Here is a 21,378-nt window from a genome sequence, read left to right on the forward strand (position 1 = left end):
GGGCAGGCCTGGTTAGGAAGAACAGAGTGCTAGGTTGTGTTTGAAAATGGGTCTTTTTCTCATCTTCCTGCCTAAAGCAGAGTGGAGTTTTCTCCAGTATTTACTGTAAGAACGTGGTTGAGCACTTGGAGCTCACAATATTATCTCACAATATTTTTGGGGCCCCTCTATGACCAGGTCCCCCTTGAGTTTTTAACTCTCAGAGTTGTCCACACTAAGTCTCCAGCCATTTGCTAATTACAGTTCATGTTTTCCTCCCGAGCACTGGTTCCTATGATGGTTTCTGCTTGCAGATCTCTGCTCCAGTAAGCCATGATTCCCTGTATTCACTTATCTGCCTCTCTGGTCTTGGGGGCCAAGGTTTGCCCTGTGTCCTCTCCTCTCTTAAGGATGCAAGAAGAGTCGCTGATTTTTTTAGTCTGTTCTGCTTTTTACCTGCTGTTAGGACAGAGTAGTGACTTCCAAGCTCCTTACATGCAGAACAGGAAACCGAAATCTCTATATGCTGCATTTTAACAAATATAACTACAATATCATTAATATGTCTAAAAATTGACACTAATTTATTATCATCATCACATATTTAGTCAGAGAGTAAATTGTCTGATTGTCTCAATTTTTTTTCAATTGGTTTGTTGGAATCAGAGTCCAAAGTCCACACATTGCACTTGGTGGCTAGGTTTAAAAGTCTCTTTCAATCTGTAGGTTCCCAATCCCTCTTGTTTTTGTTTTGCAAATTATTTGTTGAAGTAATATGGTTGCTTTTCCCTACTCTTATGTTATAGAGCATTCTCCCATCTTGAGTGTGATAAAGGGTGCAACCAACCACTCCACTGACTTAAGATGCTCTTGCAATTTCTGTATGCAGCTGGGTCTATAGTATTATTTTCTTTTTCTTTGGCCTGATGTATATTCATTCACCAGTGCAACTTCGTTTTAATAGTAGAGTCTTTCTAACAATGCCTAATATAAAATAGAGCTAGTTCCCCCTCATTTCTCTTCTTTTTCAGTGTTTTTCTGGCTATGGTTCCTTGTTTTATCTTTTAAATAAACTTTGAAATCAACTTGTCTAGCTTCAGGAAAGACGGCTAATGTTATCTGGGGGACGGTTCATGCTAAATATATAGATTAACTGAGGGGGAACTGGTGTCTTTATGATGTTAAGGCTTTCTGTCCACCTGGCCAAGAACACTTATGTCTTTCATTTATTCAGGTTTACTTTCTTGAGCTTAGGGGAGTGTTTTATATATTTTCCACATATACGTTTTAGACATTTCTTATTCCTAAAGTTTTATTGTGTTGTTGATTTTGTTTTGGATTTTTGGCCGTGCTAAGTATATTTTCTCCCCATCTTCAAATTGGTTTTTATTATGTCATTGCATCTGGAAGATGAACAACATCAAGACCTCAAAAGCTTTCATTCAGAGGAAGTAGTTACCAGTATAGTATTTGCCTTTTTTTCATATATAATTCTTAAAAATTAGAATGTATATTTTAATTTCATTTTATATGAAATGTTATAATGCAGGAATTTGTTGAGGTAAGATTTAGAAAGAGAAATGGAAGGTTAAATCATTTGATGTTTAAAAAAAAGGTCAGAACATAATTTTCATGGTTAAAAAATAGGTAGTCTTTTTCTCTACCTGCTCTAAACCTCTGTCAAAACTTACCTAAGAAGTCTGAATTTCCTGAGGAGTCTGATCTGTTTTCTGTATTATTTATGTAAAATACTGAGTGGTAATCAATTTGGAAGTGAGTATGATGTGATGAGTATGCTCCACACACACATGCCCTTCTCGTCATCTACCTGAGGACACACTTCGGATTCTAATGGCTTACCCCACCAACTTTCATTTTTCACGCTCCCAAGCAATTTTTCACAGTATTTACTTTTAAGTAAAATGTTCTTTTCTTTCACCTTGGTAGCTCTATTTCTGATTTATTTAGTAATACATTTTACATCAAAGAATATGCTTTTAGCAACCTCTATTTCCAGTCTGACTTTTTCAACAAGAGTTGAATTAAAGGGAAACGGGAGGAGAAGGCCCCTTGGCATCCTCTGTGAAGCCCCACAAAGCTGTTTCAGAAATTACTGGCAGTGAGGAAGAGATGTGCTTAGAGAATTAGCCACTCTTACTCCATTCGCAGTGCTCAGACGGAAAGCTAAGGGCAACAGCTCCATGAGTAGGCCCGCATTCCTTTGCTATTTATTTTACTTGCGATAGCACATTCTCCCTCAGCAACTAATAAGATTTATTTGGTTTGGAAAATTATGTCTGCTAATCCATAGGGGACAGACTGTCCAGAAATGCTGGGTGGTCTTCAACTTGTCCAATTCCTATGGCTTCAGCTCAGCAAGTTCCCCAAGCAGTGGCGTAAGGGCTGGAGCCTTTCCATGGACACTTTCCCATAGACAGAGCGTCCCAGCCACATGTTGACATGGGGAAGCTGATACAATCAATCAGTGCAAATTACCACCCCCACACCCAACACCCCTCTTCCTCCAGCCCCTTGAACATGTGCTACGTGGTCATTTAGAAACCACATACTTTCTTTGACCAATGTGCCCTGCCCTGTGTTTAGCCTTCCAACTCTTTGCTTACCACAATACGCCAGTGGAATTTCATCTGTTATACAATTGGCTGGGTGTCTTTGGCCTTGGCTTCCAAATACAGTCATGTATTTTCAGAAATGGGCTGCCTATCTTCTTTTAAACAGCAGTTGCTTGCCCCCCTCTGCAGTTTAGCTAACCTAGAGGAACTTTTTCATTTCTTGGCCTGAATGTTAAACCTAACTTCTGTCTGTCCCTGGGGCTGCCATCATAGCCACCTGCAGGCTGCAGATTGTGTAAAACCTTTGTGGGAGTGCTGCTGAAATCCTTTCATAAGTCTGTGGAGTACAAGTAATTCAGTATGAGATTCCCTGTAAGGTAAATCTAAATCCACTGCTTCAAAAATATTGAGAAGTTGTTTTTTCTACATCCTGGAATGAATGAGCCAATGAACAAATGAAAGAAAGAGTGGATGCATGACTGATCAACCAGCTGACCTCACTGGGTAACTGTGAGTGTGAAATAGGGTGACCAGATAATCTATAATCTAGACCATAACGCTTTTGAGAGTTAAAAGGGGTGCCTTTTATAATTTTAGTGGAATAACAGACATAAACCTGTCTCATGCACACTGGGACATATTTAAATGGGTCCACTGCCTGTCATATGCTTAGCATAGTGTCTAGCACCTAGAGTAAAAACTCAATAACTACTAGCATGTTGCTATTATTATTATTGACTTTCATAATAATTATACTATTTTTGATAGTTTTATTAGGTTTTCTCAAGCTTAATTCTTTTCCTCCTAATGAAAATATCACTGAACTAAGGCCAGATGTAGCCTAAATTCCCATTGCTGAAAGAGCTAATACAGCTTCCGAAGATGCTTAGTAAGAAAAGAAAATAAATTATAAGAAAAGGCTGACCTTCAGCCAAGCTTCTAGTTTTGTGTTTCTTCAGCTCAGATAAGAAAATAAATGTTGTCAAATAATATAGATGAGTGTCTGAGCGAGGAAAGGCTAGTGTAATACCAGAGACAGCAAATTAGCAAAGAATCAGAAGTAACTAAAACTCCCATTTCTGTTCATCTGTTTATTGAAACCACCTGACATCCTCCTTTTTTTTTTTACCCTAATAAGGTGTGGTTACGAAGTTAGTCATTGAAAATTTACTTTTCAAATAAGAATTTGCTGGTATTGGTTTGTAATGGACATTCCAGTAGGTTTGGGTGTGGGTATTTCCTTCGCGTTGCTGCTCTTTGCTTTGAGAAGTGATTTCTCTGCACGTGTAAGTCTTAATAATGGCTCAGGTCCCTCAAACTGGATATACTTCTTAGATCAAGTTTTCATGGAAATGCACCCTTGGGATGTAATAGAGATTTTCTTTCCCGTTTCTTGGAATTAAGTGGTTCTGAGAAAAGTTGATCCCTATTTTTGTGGGCTCCTCGGCAGCCCAGACAGCCCTGATACCTTTCTGGTTTGGAAAGGCAGACACTGTGCATTTGTCTCGAGTGAGGAAACTGCTTCCTCTCTTCCTCCTCCATCTTCCCTACCGACGGGCACCGCCCTCAGCAGGGACCATTCTTGCAAAGAATTGAATTCCATATAAAACATTTAGAAACTAAATTATTTAATAAGCAGCTGGACCAATTTCTTTACCTACTACCTCTGTTTAGAGACGATGGGGCAAACAACTGCCTTGCTAAATTGAGTATTTGGGGGGAACTAAGTACAGTTTTCTGAATGTCAGGAAGGCATCTGTCTAGAAGAGTCTAAGAGCAGATGTTGGACAGGGCAGAGTGTCCTGTCTAGGCGCTCCTGCTTTGTGTCAGAAATTGTTACCGAAACGCAGATGTTGTACATATAAGGACTGACTGGGTGCCTATCCTGAATATGTTAAAGGAGAAAATTACAATGTATTATACATAAGTTGCAAACACCCTATCATTTTCCTAAAACATAGCTATAACACAGAAAACTTCCCGTGATTAGGTAGGAATTTTGGAGAGCCAAGTTTTTATCTTATCCTGTTTTCCTTGAATTTGTCATTTTGATCACTATCCAGACTAGATGGTTGGGATAAGTATAGTTAGATGAGAAAAAAGACAGCCTTAGAGTTTCGATGACTAACACATGTTGAGTAGAATGAAATTTTTCAGTGTCCCTAAAACATTTTTTAATTTTTTTTACTTTATTGGCTTTTCTTTTTTTTTAGAGATTGGCACCTAATGTAACATCTGTTGCCAATCTTCTCTTTTTTTCTTTCTCCCCAAAGCCCCCCAGTACCTAGTTGTCTATTCTAGTTATAGGTCCTTCTGATTGTGCTATGTGGGACGCTGCCTCAGCATGGCTTGATGAGCAGTGCTAGGTCCGCACCCAGGATCCGAACCCGTGAAACCCTGGGCCACTGAAGCGGAGTGTACGAACTTAGCCAGCCGGCCACAGGGCTGGTCCCACTTTATTAGCTCTTTAAAATTTCCACAGAAATATACATTGATTTTATCAGATCAAACAATACAATACAGAAGTATGTACAGAAAATGTCAATTATTCCCTCCTTATCACCCGCCAGTACTTCTGGTAACCATACCTTATACCCTTGTAAACATATAGAAATCTATATGAAATAATTGTCTCTCTTTTTTTAAGTAGGTTTTTTTACCAAGGTATCTTGGATATCCCTCAAGGGATATACTTCCAGCTCATTTTTATAAAATAGGAACATGTTCCCTGATATGAACAGACCTTAATTTATTCAATTATTTGCCAATGGATGCATTCAAGTTGTTTCTAATTTTGTCTTTATAATATTGCTGCAGTAAATATCCTCCAACTGGTGCTTTTATTTCAGCCAAACAGATTCACAAAAATACGGTTACAAAGGCCAAGGATATGTGCATTTTATAACTTATTAGGTGGCTCTACATGACGTAACCAAAGGGCAAAGTCGTTCCCTGTCCTGCCTCTGAGGGGCCTGTCCCGACAGCGCCTTTGGTGCTGGGTGCTGTCGTTCCTCCAAACATCTGCGGACGCAAGGGGGAGAAATGACGTCTCCTTGATGTGTGTGTTTACCTTTCTTTACTGTTAACGCAGTTGAAAGTAGGCGTATTTTTATTGGCCATTTGCATTTCTTCTTGTGTAATTTGCCTTTTTTTCCTGGTTTTATTGAGATATAATTGACATATATTGTAATTTGCCTTTTTTATTTCAGAACCAACGTGGTACACATTTAGAACATTGTATATAATATGAATGTGTTGGTTCAACCAAATTCTGTCATGCAAGTATATTAAAATCATATTGCTTTGGTGATTTCTTCACCCAACATTGATTATAAACAGTTAAGTCTTTGATGTTTTAGAGAAAAATAGATTTTTTGTTAATAGATGATTCAAATATTAAACATACATCCATAAATTTAATCATTCACAGCAATTATAGAGTATGCTCTGAATCAAGGGTAATAAAAAGACAATTGGTACCATGCACATTTTTCACACTGTATCTGAGAAGAGAACAAAACTGTTGTGTACTTACTGGCTTGAGTATAGAACTATTGCAACTCTTCTGTCAATTTGTAACTAAACAGGATCTTTTAATTTAGATAATTGATGGTACTGCCATTTTACAGTGACTTCCTTTTTCCATTTGTTCATATTTAATACTGCTCGTTCTCAGCAGCTCATACCTTTGTGCTGCTGGGCATTGCCCAACCCGTGACCTAATGGTAGAAATCACACTTAATGCACACAGCTGCTCAGAGAACTTAGGAATGGTGCTGCCTCTGAAGAACTTACTAACGTGAGAAACTTTTCTAACGATGGACATATTTATTTCATATGGATTCTGGAAAAGATAAGGTGTGGTGAGAGCAGGTCAAGACATCCCTGCAGCGTGGGGCGGGGAAGCCACTGAGCACAGGCTCTCCCCCTTGGGCCTCAGAGCTTGCCCATCCCTCGGGGCTGTCTGGCTCAGTGACAGAGGCTACAGGCACTCTCCCTCCACTCCCAAGGGGTGTTCTACTTCTTCTAGAAAGCTGGACAAAACCCCTTTTCCAGGGGTCTGTTAATGTGGCTAAAATTGGCTGACAACCTGGACTTTGAAAAGACTTCCCTAAGCACCAAAGGGAGTGAACACAGGGTCCAGGCATCTGGCTCACCCGGAAATGCCTTCTGTACACTCCTCTGAGCCCAAACCCCATTTTCTGAGCAGTACCCTCCGCTCTCCTACCTGCAGAGGTAGAGAGGCTTATATATAACCAGAGGCTCAGGACCAACTTTAGCATCAGACTTTATGGGTTCAGTTCATAGCTGTGAGTCCTTGATCCCTCTCTGACCTCAATTGCCTTGTCTCTAAAATAAGGATAATAGGGGCCAGCCCAGTGGCGTAGTGGTTAGGTGCACCCACTCCACTTCAGCGGCCCGGGGTTCACAGGTTCAGATCCTGGACATGGACCTACACACTGCTCCTCATGCCATGCTCTGGTGGTGTCCCACATACAAAAAATAGAGGAAGATTGGCACAGATGTTAGCTCAGGGCGAATCTTCCTCCAGCCAAAAGAGGAAGATGGGCAATGGTTGTTACCTCAGGGCCAATCTTCTTCACCAAAAAATAAATAAAAATAAAATAAGGATAATAATGATGCCTGGTTTGTAGAGTTGTTATGATTAAAATACAAGTGAAATGCTCAGCATCATTCCAGGTAAGCCCTTAATAACTGGCAGCTACTGGTCTCTCAGCCTTTCCATCTCCTGTGCATCTGGCCCATCTGCTGTCAGCCTTGCTGCCCTAAAATACCACCTTCCACAAGCAAGAAGACCCCCCGACACAGCCTCCTGGTGTTGCTCCCCTCACGGTTGGCCCTCTGAAGGCCTGTCTGCAGTCCCGGCCGCGCTTCCCCCTCCTCTCCTCACTGATTCTGCTTTTGTCTTCCATCATACCATCGAAACAGTATTCTTGGGGAGGTCACGAAGGGCCTGCCCAACGCAGCACTCGTGGTTCCATCCCTGTGTCCTCAGTCTCAGCAGTGTTGGTTACTGCCTTCTCTTCCTTGGTGACACGTTCTCTGCCCATGTGGCACTCCTCAGGACACAGACCTAGGGCCTCTTCTCCCCCCACTCAGACCTCTCTCCCTTGGGGTCCTCCTCCATTCTCGTGCTGTTCCACGCCAACTGACAGCTCCCTAATGTGTATCTTCAGCCCAGACCAGTCCCTGAAACTTTCAACTTGGATATTCAAGGACCTATCTTATATCTCTGTTTGTGCCTCAGACATTCTAAATTCACATACTCCAAACTGAGCTTTTGGTAAATCCTTCACAAATCTTATCTTCCCTTCTTTCTATCTGAGTAAATGGTATGTCCATCCACCTCATTGCTCAAGAAACCTGGGACAACCTTGATTCCTGCCTCACCTTCACCACCTCTCATGAAATTTGTTGCCAGTTTCTCTTGACAGTACTACTAAAATAGATTTCAGGTGCTCTTCACTCCTTCTCCACTGCCACCCGGGTCCGGCCAGCACCCGCTCCCCCTGCACTTCTGTTCTGCCTGCACTTCCCTCCTACTCTAGTCCCTGTACTCAGTAGTCCCAGTGATCTTTGAACTGTCACTGGGATCCTAGCACTCCTCTGCTTGAAACCCGTCTGGCCAAAATAATCATAGAATAGAATCCCAAATCTTACCTTCCTGTGGTACCCCTAAGCCTCATCACAAGCTACCTTGCCTTTCTCTCTAGGGTTTTTCTCTTTGTTTCAGGGCCATCATGGCTGCTGTTACCTCTGCTAGAATGTTCTTCCTGCTACTCTTCACCTAGCTAATCCCAACTCAGCAGGAGAGGCCGTCCCTGAGCACCCGATCTCAGTTGAGCCCCTTCTGTTATTCTCTCTTACCGCAGCCTGTCTTTCTCCTTCATTGCCTTCATCACAATTTGGTGTATGTTTGTATACCTCCCGATGGGCCCTGGACTGCTCAGGGTACAGACTAGGTCTGTTTTGTTCCCAATTGTTTGGCCTGTACCTGGCACCTGAGTACCACACAGGAAGTGCTCAAGTTATCTTCCTTGAATGAGTGATCACCAGCTCCTTGCCATTGAGTATAATAGGGGAGGTTGCAGGGCCCCCGCTGGTCTGGTTTAAGACTCAGCTCTCTCACCACCATGGCCTGGGTTCGTTTCCCAGTCAGGGAACCACACCACCCATCTGTCAGTTGTCACCCTGTGGCGACTGCATGTTGCGATGCTGAAAGCTCTGCCATCGGTGTTGCAAATACCAGCAGGGTCACCCATGGTGGTCAGGTTTCAGCAGAGCTTCCAGACTAAAACAGACTAGGAAGAAGAACTGGCCACATACCTCCAAAAATATTGGGCATGAAAACCCTATGAATAGCAGCAGAGCATTGTCTGCTGCAGCTCTGGAAGATGAGAGGGTGGTACAAAAAGACCAGGCAGCGTTCTGCTCTGTCGGACACAGGGTCCCTAGGAGTCGGAATCCACTTAATGGCACTAACACCAACGCATGGCAATGGCAGTCCAAAGCACCGATGCCACACTAGAGGACACCTAGAGTGTGGACCCAAAATGTGCCAGGTGATGCAGGGTTGGGGACACCGTGGCAGTTCTTCTTTGTCATGTGTAGAGAGGGAGGGGGAAGGGACCCTGCAAGACTCCCCTGAAGAGCTGAAGTTCAAGGTGAGAATGTGAGACCAGAAAGAGAGTGGGAAGAGGGCCATCTCTCCCACCCTTTCTCCTGCCCCTCTGCCCGCTCCTGTGACAGTCTCTCCAACTCTTCAGCTTCTTCCAGTCTTGCCCTAGAGTTAATCCAGGACAAGGTCTACAGGAGTTACACTGAAGGAAAAGAAAAATAGGAACCAGTAGAAATTGCTGCCCTGTGTCTACTGCCTGTTCATTTCTTGCCCCCGTACCCATTCCCTGGGCTTCACGCCAGCTCCTGCAGAGAAATGGCCCAGAAGTGATGGTGAGGGGAAAGACATTGAAGGGGCTGTTGGGTAACGGGGGACCTCTGTGACCCCAGCTTTTGTTTTTCTTATTTAAAGGAGTAAACATCTTTGGCAGAACCTAGAAAGTGCTCTGCTGTGTGTGATGGCGCAGGTGAAAGGGCAAGAGGCCCTGGACAAGCATGGCTGAAAGAAGAAAGACCAAAGAAGAAAGTGCCGCCAGGCCAGAATAGGCCCAGTGTTCCCAGGAAGGCCCTGTGGGGACAGCCCTGCTGCTGTGCCAGGGCCACCACCAGCAGCTCCGTTTAGATAGATGTCTCCCTCGTCCGCCCTCCCAGGAGGGGAAGTACATTCCGCTGATTCACTGACCTGACACAGGAGGAACCTCCAAATACATTTTCTTCTAGAAACATAGTACACAAAATGGTTGGGGTCTATAGAGCGTCATGCTGTGGATCAACTATGGACCAACCAAGCCATAACCACCATTCATGAAATTGTTACTAAAGGAAACCGTATTGTAACTTTCAAGCAACAGATTTACAATTCAGTTATTGAACATTTGCTGGGTATCAATCACTGTGCAATGTGTTGTCATTGCATTTGATTCTTCTGGCAACAGTATGAGGAAGATAGGCCCATTTTACAGACGAGTAAACTGAGATTTAGAGGTTAAGTAGCTTTCCCAAGGTCATATAGTTAGTAGTGGTGGCTCTAGGACTCAGACCCGGGTCTGACTCCACATGTTAACCATTATGATGCACTTTCAAACATACTTATGTCTTAAATTAGGGACTGCATTTACCTGAATATCTCAAGACCTTTTCCATCTGATTTTTTTATCACTCTCTTTCTTCTAACACTATATATTTATCCTTTTTGAAAGCATTTCTTTGAGCATTTCTCTAGTTTCTTGAGTTGAAGCAGAAGCATATTCACATTATTTTGCAAATGAATACTTGGTAGATATTCACTGATACTGTAAATATTAAGTGCTGCTGTGACGATGAGGAAGATTCACAAATTGGATTTGTTATTGCATTTTGAACTCTCTTAATCTTCTTTCTTTAGTAACCCATTTGTATTTAAAATTTTGTTTCTTTCTTACTGAAAGGAAGAAGATTTCTCTCCCCACGTCCGCGGTAGTCTGCCTCTGGCTTCGGCACCTTCCCAGCCTTGAAAAAGCAATGCTGCACCTTTTCGAAAAGCTAATCTCCAGTGAGAGAAATTTTCTGAGGATCGAACGCTTCGTGAGAGATTCCTTGCTGGTACGCGCTGGGCTTTGGTGAGGAGGAACGTCCTCACGGAGGATGCTGGGCATCTCTTTCAGTCAAAGCAGGGGAAAGTGTAAACGAGAGCAGTTGGCGCCTTTTAAAATGATCATGTATCTACATTTTAGTTTAAAAATACCTCATGTAGGGGCTTTTCCGCGTACTTGGAGCATGAATTGAAAACGGAGATTCGAGATCTTCTTACTGTTGCACTTTATACTGCTTATTCACCAGAATTGATATTAGGGCACACTTTTTTAAAACAGTATTTATTTTCACATGAGAAGTAAGTTTTAAAAAATGAAGATCTTATAAACAAGAGGAGGAATAAATTAACAAAGAAAAATATTCAAAAAATAAATTTTTAGCTCTTCACTACAGGAAAAATAAAACACTCAAGACAAAACCCCACAAATATGGTTAAAACAACAAAAACAACTAAGAATTCTGTAAGTTCTCTTTTGGTGTAAGCCTGCCAGCCTTGAACCCTCCCTCTGTGCAGAGGCTCCCTCCCTCGTCTCCTCTCATACTGGGGACTTCTCAGTCCTGGGGAGTCAAGGGCCCCACATTCGCATCCCACGGCAGGCGGGCTGGGCTCAGAACCTGACCAGTCGGGGCGTTTTCCCTCTGTAGGAGGCAGCTTGGGGATTTATATGCGCTTTATAAGAACAGGAATAGTGACCAGTGTACCCTGGAAGAAACAATTTGGAAACTGCAGGTGCCGTGCTCCCGGGGCATCTGTCCTGCAGGGACCTCAGCGGACTCGAACTTGTTTTCTCATTCATTAGCTTTCGTAACCTGGGAGAGATAACGGCGCAGAGATTTTCCTCCTCTTGTACAGATGGAGAAAATTAGTTCAGAGGGAAATGGTGAACAGGCAGACCTTAAGTCGGTGGCTAGGAAGCTGGGCAGGAGAGTGTTCACTTTCCCCCCTGGGCTGAGAGCTGCGGGGTGAAGCTCTGCATGGAGCGCTCCGAGGCTGGCCGAGTTTACACAGCCCCCACCTCCCAGGCACCTTCTGTTTATTTAATTCAGTTGAAACTTCCTGTTTTCTTTCTTCCTCTTTCACTTTGCACACTTGCAAGGGAATCATAACTTAATCAATTGGCTTCTTCCCATATCCCATTTCTCTTTATAGGTCCCACACATTCTGCCCCAGCTCACCATGTGATTGGCCTGGCCATGCCTGCCTTCCCCTTGCTTCCTGGGCCCCTCTGCCTTCCGCTCCGGGGCCTCCAGGGTGCCTGGGCAGCACTGCAGGCGCCACTAGCCATGCTGCTTTCACCTGTGTGCGAGGGGGACCCAGCTATTTGGAAGTTTACAATGTTTGATAGGAAAAAAGAAAGGAAGGAAGGAAGATAGGCATAAAGAATGAAAGAGCCCAAAGAGAGGTTTTTTAGGAAAATTACTACTTGACCTCATCCTTCAGAAGTTTCATATTATTAAGGCAAGAAATAAGAATACACCTTATATAAAAATATTTGCAATAAAATTTAAAATAAACAAAGGCTTTTAGAAGCTCCCTGCTAGCCCATTCCAAGTATTACATTTATTATCAGGTAAATCTCTTTATTTCTAACTTAAATGTGCATGCTGGAATTGAATTTTCTCTGGTCCTTTTTCAGTGGCAAAATATAGTTGCTGAGCTATTTCTTTGCTTTCAAGGTCCTGATTAAATTTTCTTTGTCTTCTCCCTGTAGAAAAATTTGAGTTCCGTCAGCCTTTCTAAGGTGGTTTCATTCTGCAACCTTGTGCTTGTTCTTTGAACCTTCTCTCCGTCCTTCCTAACCTGCAGCCCTGAGGCCTGAGCAGCACTTCACTAAGCACAGGACAGGGCCGTGGATGAGAGAGGGAGCAGGCGTTCCAGTGTCTAACCTCCAGTCTCCAGTTTATAGTTTAATCTCGCTCCGTCAAACCGCTTCGAAGTCAGTTGATTTACAAAAGCATTTATCAGGATCATGTGCGTAGCGATTTGGAGCCTCCATTATGGTTAAAGGGGGATTCCAGAGGGTGTTATTTGGCTTAATTTATTGTGGCATTGGCAGGATGTGACCTCTCCGTGCCTTATGGTTCAAGGAGGTAATTACAATACGGAGCTGGAAGTCTGTGATTGGCGTGGGCTGTTCTCTTTAGGCATCCTGGGCCTGCAGTGTCAGAAAACCAAGCAGGCTGGAATAGGCCTGTGAGTGACCGAGCGATTAGAAGGGTAACCTGAAGAACCTGCTTCCTAATTGCATCATCTGACTCATTTATCTCAGCAAGTATCTTGGGGCAGTGACAGGACCATGCAGAAGTATCAGAGAGATCTTGAAGACTCAGATAGCATGGGACTGCTGTGCTTTCCTCCAGAAGAAACTTGATGCCTATTACGTTAGAGTTGTATTCTGAGAGTAATTAAAGTGTGATGGTCCACGTAACGTGTATTTTATATGGAGCACTGTTAATTATGTTTCCATCTCTTGGGACTATCCAGAATTAGCCCTGGAAATTCTATAGTTACCAAAATGTTACAAAAACAAAAGATAAAAGTGTGGTAGAGGTTGTACAAAGTAAAGTGATCTCCCCAAGTGTTCCTCGGCCTCTCGGGGACCAGAGGCCTGGTCCTTTCCATCAGGGCCGTGAATAATAAGGTGCTAGTCCAACAGCACTTGAGTTCTAGATGCATATGTATGTTTCTGACTTCTAAAATAAAAATAAGTTTGTAAAACCTGTTTACTTTTGAGACTCGCTCTGGCTCCATGGGCTGGACTGTCCCCCCAAGTACATGACCACCTGCTGCATTTGCTGGCTCCAAAATAAATTGCAGTATTAACCCCAGTTTGTCATGTACTGTGCAGGCTGACACTTTTCAAAAGCAGATGGTCTTGTGTTTCCCTTGACAGAGCAGGCACTGAAAGACTGTAGTCCATAGCTTCAGACCTGACCTTAGAAACTGATGTCACCAAAAGCAGTGAAAGCCACTTGCTAATTATGCAGCTTTCTTGGCACTGTTTGGTTTCCCAAGGCTGGCCCCGAATCAGAGGGATGTTGTGTTTTCCAGTTACAGTTGTGTTTGTGGAGCCCAGAAAGCTATTGTTTACATTCTGCATTTGAATGAAAAGTGCTGGCTGGGGGCAGGGTGGCGCTGTGCCTGGTGGCCCTGCAGCATGCCAGGGCCAGTCAGACCCTGGTTCCCATGCCCTCCACTCGCTCCTGAATCGGCTGAGCCCTCACACTGCCGGCCCCTCAAGCTGAGCCCAGAGGGGCTGCTCCCTGGCCTTCGCAGACAGATTTGCCCACAAGAGCGTGGGGAGAAGGGGGGCAGCAGGGAGGGAGTAGGGACAGAGTAGGGAGGGGGGAGCAGAGAGCAGGGAGGGAGTAGGGAGGGGACTGGAGGAGAGCAGGGAACAGTGGGGAGCAAGGAGCAGGGAGGAAGCAGCGGGGGGAGCAGGGAGAGGGAGAAGGAGGCCCGGTTGGTCTGGGGTTTTGTTTATTCTGATTTTAAATCAGAAAACACTCCTCGTACTGAAAACACTCTCTCCTACTGAAAGTTTTCATTGCTCAGTTAAAAGTAATTCTTTATCTTGTGAAGTGAACCTCAGTAAAGCTGGGGGGAAAATTGTTCTTGATCTGATGAGAGTGTAAGAATGAACGCCAGGCAGGTGCCTCAGCGTCCTCCGTGGCCTCCGGAGGTGGGATGGTTTGGGTCCTCTCCTTCCTCCACAAGAGTCAGCCGCAGCCCCTTCAAAAGGAAGAGAAACATCCTTTACGCAGAATTCCAAACACAATGCCCATTTAGTAAAGATTATCCTAAGAATTAACTCCAAGTCCTGGATGATGCCAGGTTTCTGTGCCTGAATAACTTCTTACTGATGTTCTAGGGTTTTCTTTTCCTCGTTTTCATTACCAGCCTTTTAAGCATTTCTCTTGTGAACCCTTAAATGTGATGCATGTAATTGAACAAAGCTGAAGCAGGTAACTTAGCGGTGGGGTAAAAGCGCCCCTGCGGAGAGCCGCTTCTCGGTCGGCAGCTGCACTTCCCCGCGCCGGCCTCGGGGGGGCGCCAGATGCCCCCGCATGTCCGGGAGGGGAGGCCCGGCTCTCTTTTCCCCGTTGTGCGTGCCCCGCTTCGCAACCGGGCGGAGAGAGGGGAGAGAGAAAAAGGCAAACAGCAGCGGGGCCCCGGCGCCTGGGCTCACGGCGCTCTGAGGCCGAGCGAGGGGCGGCAGCCCGCGGAGAGGAGCCGCCGCCCGCGCCGCCACCCCGGGCGCCCCCGGCCCGCGCGCCGCGCCGCTGCCCGCTCGAGCGCGGCAAGCTTGAAACGCGCCGCTCCGTTGGGCGCCGAAGTTGTTCTTTTTATTTTTAAAGCCGAGAAATGACAGATTTATCACTAGCTAAACAATAATTGCGTTATGGAGGGCTGAAAAAAATTGCCTGTGGTGTAAACAACGTCTGGTAAAGATTAAAAAGAATGATTTTTCCCAGCTCAAATTGGTTGAAAGAAATTTGAATGTTTTGAAACAAAATAGATTCTAAAATGTAAAAGGGATGTTTACAGTCTTATGTCTAGTATTTAGAAAGTAGACAAGAAGAAAATGGCATAATAAAAAATACATATTTATGAAAGTGCCTTATTTTGCATGATAAATATGAAGGATTTTTATATAAGTAGATTTTTAAGAAAACAAATTGGTTTTGAACTCAGTAAAGGAGTTTACTGTTGAAATCTATCTTATGAAGAATCCTTTTTCTAAAAAGAAAGGTTTTTTAAACGAATATAGTCGCCCTGCAATTTATAGACATATGTTGGTGCAGGGCTGGCACCTGTCGAGGGCACAGCGGTCTGGAAGGGGCTGCACGCACGCTAGGCGACCTGCAGGGAAGGCCGCCCGCAGCCCTTCCTTTAAAGAAGAATGACTGCTCCTCAGTCAAGTATTTGAGCCACATCAAAATAGACTATGACGGAGAATCTGTTCCAGGCTTACTGAACTTCAGCTTCTTATCTCTCGGCTGCAATCCCCCTCTTTATTTTTTAGGAGAAAATATATTACTATGAAGGTTGATAAATGAAAAAGACTTGAGAATTTTTTTTCTGTTTCTTCACTGCCTTTTTATTTTTTGTGAAGCATTCACTTTTGTCTGTGAATTACCTCAAATCACAGTATAATTTCCCTTTCTAGTTTATATTTTCTCTCTTTCTCTGCCTTTCCTTATATTCTCACACACACAGAATCAGAAAATGATTTAAAAAAAAAAGGAAAAATTTCTTGCTCAGAATTCTGTTCTTCCCTGTTCTCAGGCCTCTTTCAAGTGGCAAGTGGCTTGTAATCATTGATGAATCCAGATGAAAATAACAGATTAGACATCAGGGCAGAGAGCCAGCATCAGTGCTGTACCATTCATGGTACAGAGTGACAAGCTGGCCTCTCCCCATAACGCAGGCCTGGAGGACACGGCCACTGTGCATTTCTTCTGTGTTGACTTTGTCTTCTCTTATTTTCTTGAAGGATGGGAATGAGCTGTTCTTGGCAGAGAGGAGATCAACAGTACAGTCCTGGGTAGCCATGGGATAAGGGCAGGAGATGCACACCCAACAGAACAATCTGGGCCATGAGAAAAGGAGGCCAGAGTCTGGAGCTCTCCATCATCGTCTCCGTTCATCCTCCGACATTCAGTGAAAGGACTGGGGCAGCGTGAGAGGGGGGAAGAAGGGCGGAACTCATGTTATGGTCTCCTGATGGTATGGTTTCCCTAGACTTGAAATAATCTGTACATGGCCAGATGGAGAAGAGGAGAGCTTGAGAAGGAACAGATTTTGGTAGGATGGAGAAAAACAGACAAACAGATGGAACCCAAGAGAGATTTCCTTTTCTTTTCCTCATTTTTACTGAAAAGATAATTGCCCAGATTGTGGGGCATCAGAGCTGGGCCTGGAGCTCTGCTGGCAGAGTGGCCTGTGCTATGTTACTGGAGGGTCCTGTTTTACAGATAAAACAGGACACGGAGGGGTTAAATGTTTGCCTCTTCTTTAGGGGGGAAATTTATGGCTTCCAAAGAAGCGTAATTAAGACTTTAATTCTATCGGCAACATTCCCTTGATAAGAAAAGCAGCTTCAGTTTGCCTTTGTGATTCAACGTCACTGGGACACATGCCTGGCCTGTGAGCGCTCCAGGCTTCACGAGGGGACGAGGGGACGCACTGACCCTGAAATTATGTGCTCAGGAAGTGTGAAGAGGCTCATTTTAAAACCATCAGTAAGGGCTGCGGGTGAGAAAGCTGTTCACAGCTCTGGGGGGGCACAGGAGACCAGCTTAAAACCCAAATCTGCTGTTGCTGTCTCAGAAGGGTTCCCTAGCTCCTGGCATCTTACCTGTTCTAAAGCTAAAACCATTGTGAAAGCAGGCTGGGAGCAACCAAAGGTCTCAAGCACTTGGGCAGCAGGCGGTCAGAGGAGAGCTCGTTGACGTGGAGAGCGCAAGCAGGCTGCACCCAGGGCTGAGACGTCGAAAACAGCGGGTTGAGCTGTTTTGCTGGAAAATACTGTATGAAAGAAAAATCTGTCCAGCTCTAGTCCTCTTTCAACAAGTTGAGTGAGACTTTCTCACTCCCCCCTTGATGTTCATGGTAGCCCCATTCTACACATTGGATCATCCTTTTCTTTGGCATTCGGAAATCGCCATAATTAATATTGAATGATTTTCTAACAGTATCAAATTTATAGAGTGGCTCTGGGGTAGTTAGGCCATTTAGAACAGAATGAATGGTTTTGTTTTACCGTTTTCAATTTTGGCTTCCTATTGTACATTTTCATGTTCTGTGTGTCTGCCCATGGGCGTGTGGCAGTGTTGTTTGGCCTTAACTACTCTTATTCAAGAGACTATGTATGAAACTTTGAAAAACTGTTCTGGCAAATTTGATGAATTACACTTCTTCAAGATATGCAGTTTGCTTTTCGCTTCTCATTTGATTTTTCCCTTATAAATATGTAGAAAGTTTTATGGTATTTTCTGGGCATATATCCAGTGAGCTCTTAATAACTGCTATTATTTACAATGAGGCTGAGAAGTAGGGAGATTAACTGACTCGCCTGAGATCGAAACCTAGACGTAACCTGCCTCTCTTCTGTTGAACTGCAGTTCTGCCAAATTGCTCTCCTGAGTGCGTAACGAATCTATCAGTGAGGATTTTTCGTTGGTTTCTTTTAGGTAAAACTGCACACCACTGAAGGATTAGGGAGCGTGGATTACTCTGCTTAAAGAGTAGAGGTTTGTGACTTGCACATCACACAGCTCCCTCTTCACAGTTAAAAGGAAGTCATGCTACCATTTTAACAGGTGGCTGTGCTCTCGTCACAGCCTTCTGTAGTGGCAGTGTCTGAACGCTAGGTGGCACACGCTCAGTGTTGCTACTCGAAGTGCTGGCACAAACAAGAGAGGAGAAGAAAGTCTGTCGGGAGGGGTCCCGTTCTTCAGTGTGGTCCAGAAAACTTGAGAGGCAAAGCATATCCTTTTTTCTTTTTTCTTATTGAGGGTGCTATGAAAAAGTGTTTCCCAAAGCTAGTCATATTAGGTGCAATATGACTAGAAAAATTCTCCACAGAACCTATTCCATTCACATTTGGATACTACCATAAAATGCCTGTTTTAGAGTGTAAATGGCATTTTCGTCTGGCTTTGTCTCATGGGTCGCACTCTGGCCAGAAGATGGGGAGCCTGGATCAGGCCCTCCGAAGCCCCACCCAGGCTGCCGGAGATCTGCTTCTGCAGATTGAAACCATCAAAAACTGTCAAAAAAAAAAACTTTCTCAGGATAAATTAGATCACTTTCTTTGTTCAAGATGATGGTGTCTTTATTCTTTTCATCAACCTTCTTTTTATCCTAAATAACTTAAGCTCTGACTTTGTAGTGCACGAAGACCTGGTGTTTAGTCCAGCACGTAGTCGTCACTGCTTTCCTCAACAATGACTCTAAGTTATTATGTACTCGTTACCCAGTGCGCCAAGAGTGAAAAGAGAGCGGCCCAGAGCTGAGCTGGAGGCCATTCTGGGCCGTGTGAGGAGCTCAGGCACACGGGCACATGACGGAAGACTAGCCACACAGGCAGACCCTGCGTCTTCACTGCAGGGTGCTGGTTGAAGGTGTATTTTTAATTTTCCATGATACTTACTAAATCTTTTTTCTGGATCCGATGGGCTTGTTTCAGAAACTGTGGAACACACAGGAGTGTGGAGAGGAAGTAAAGCTTGTCTGTGAGCCCTGCCCCACGAGGACCGCTCGGGCTCGGGCGCTCGGGCTTGGGCACTTGGCTTCTCCCACGCACTGGTGACTCTTTTTTCTAACCCAAAGGAATATGCCTGTTTTCTAGACACCAGCACTTTTGGACAACTCATTTGCCTGATAGCAGCAAGTTGCTGTTGGTGAAATGCTTCTGATATTTTAATTTCTCATGATCTCCTCCTTCACAGCCTGAAGCCGCCTGCCACCCTGCCATATTCAGAATTGTTGACGAAACATTCAGGTAAACGTTGTGCTGTTTCTGCTAGTAATTCATCTAAAAATGCTCAGTTTACAAATATGAGGAAAAAATTCTGTGGTAGTCTCTGGCTGTACCATGAAGAAATTAGCTTGTGATTTTATCTTACCCCTCTAAGCTTTTTGGTAAAATATAAATGTCAGTATATATTTAAAAGCCAATGCCTAAGAATTAAGATAGCTTCTTTTTTTAACCTTCTAAAATTCTAATAATAATGGTAGAAAAACAGAGTTGGACTAGATATTAAATCATTAAATATTCATGTAGGATTTTTCTCAGCTCAAAATATAGGGTAGCAGTGTACTCCCTTCACCACATGAGGGCTGACCAATCTTTTTAAAGGATTTTAAAGCTAAGGAAGACTCAGAAAAATAAATAAATAAATCTGTTCTTAGCTCTTCTGAAAGGCACAATCAACTATGTTGTGTTATCTTACAACACATTAATTTTTATTTTGTAAATATGAGTACTCCTTGGGAAATGTGTTGGATTTACAGGTGGTGAGAGAAAAGAAGACCAGTGGACACCAGGACGGGTTATGGCTGGACTTAGTGGAGACTGGACCCTCTTGGGGAGCTCGTCACTCGGGGAATGTTTCCAGCCTCCTTCCTGGGTTCCTGGGTGCTGTTTCAGCCGGGGTACCCCCCCCCGTCCACCCCCAGCCTCCTCACACTCAGAGGAGAGGCCCCTAGGCAGACAGCAGACGCTGGGGAGAGGAATTTTTACAACAGCAAATAACCTAGCACTTGGCTTGGTCTTGAAACATACTAACTTTAAACTAAATGAGCATAGAAGGAAGTCAGGCTGCTGCTTTTAGTTTAAGCTTAGCAAAATTTGAGGTGATTTTTTTGTTTAAACATAAAGAAAAGTTAATTGTATGAAAATGCATGGAAACCAAACCAGGTCCACGCATGTTCTTCCCCCGCTTTGACTGAGCCATTTTATGCCCTTGGGCAGCTCTCTTTCTGTTTAAAAAAGCAAAAGGTCTGTTGGTGTTGCATATCTGAGCATACGGTGTGCAAATATTTGTAAAGAGCATTCAGGCCTGTGTGGAAGGGATACACAGTGCTTAATAATTTAAAAACCAAGAAAGGGTACTCTGCACATGGCAATTTTAGAAAATATTTAGAAAACGAGTGACCAATTTCTCGTGTTTTCACACAAGGACTGAAGTCTGATGAGTCGAGGTACTGCTGAAGCTTGTGGCACAGAAAGAAGGTTTCCACTCTTCCCTTTCACACTTCAGGTTCACGTGTTTGCAGATTAATCATTAAATGTGTTGTGATCTGACTTTGCGTTGCTCAGGTACGCACTCCTGGAAACTGATGGAGCCCCAGAAATCCTGGCCACCATTCAAGTGTTTACACGGTGCTTCTTAGAAGCTCTGGAAAAAGAAAACAAGCAGGTCTGTTATGTTGCATATATTATTCATTTCCCAAAGGAAAAAAGACTTTTAAGAGTCTTTGGCTAATCACCAGAAAGGAGCACTTTATTTTCTGTGATTTTGATAGACTGTTTTGCTCATGAAGAAAGTTTCCAAATGAATGCCTCAGCAAAGGTAAAACCATTTTAATTGAAAATAGTTCTTGCCGGCCCTGTGCCCTGGTACCCACTCTTGTATCAGAGAACTCTGTCATGCCAGCGTGACATGGAGGATGAATTTTCCAGGCCTGTGTTGTATCCTGTCTGTTGAGCCAGACTCTGTTGCTCCTAAGCCAATGATAGGTCTTCTGGAGTCCTTGTGGCGTGTGCTAAGAAGGAAATGCCGCTCCTTACAAAGCAATACTGGACATTCTTAATTATTAGAGTTTCCTTTCCTATCAGAGACCCCAATGTGAGTCAGATTCCTGGAGAGAAAGGAGATAGTGAGAGTGACAAGGAAAGATTTGAATAACTGTAGAGGAGGAGCTGGGAATGGCAGTGACCAAGAGGTGTCCACTGGACACAGTCAGTAAGCAGGAAGCCAGGCCTGGGGCCTGCGGGAAGACTCACGCTGCGGGATCCCATTGGCAGGCGTGCCATGTGCCACGGGGACCTTTTCTACCAGAGAGCTTTCGCCTTCGGGCGTTTGACTGGCCTTTACTGCTAAT

The 21,378-nt window shown here is 44.0% G+C and overlaps 1 protein-coding gene across 7 annotated transcripts in view; it reads left to right on the forward strand.

Annotated features, from left to right (window-relative positions):
• Positions 1-21,378, forward strand: part of FANCC (FA complementation group C) — a 256,029-nt gene that overhangs the window by 202,275 nt on the left and 32,376 nt on the right. For all 7 annotated transcript variants that reach the window (XR_006889046.1, XM_046664110.1, XM_046664113.1 and 4 more), the window contains 3 exons: positions 10,619-10,772; positions 19,221-19,273; positions 20,594-20,693. Coding sequence is in view for 6 of the 7 variants with exons in the window: in XM_046664110.1 (XP_046520066.1) it covers positions 10,619-10,772; positions 19,221-19,273; positions 20,594-20,693 (307 nt within the window). In the remaining variant the exon portion in view is untranslated. The remainder of the gene's footprint in view (positions 1-10,618; positions 10,773-19,220; positions 19,274-20,593; positions 20,694-21,378) is intronic.

Source organism: Equus quagga, chromosome 6 (assembly GCF_021613505.1).
Source record: "Equus quagga isolate Etosha38 chromosome 6, UCLA_HA_Equagga_1.0, whole genome shotgun sequence".
Taxonomy (NCBI): Eukaryota; Metazoa; Chordata; class Mammalia; order Perissodactyla; family Equidae; genus Equus; species Equus quagga.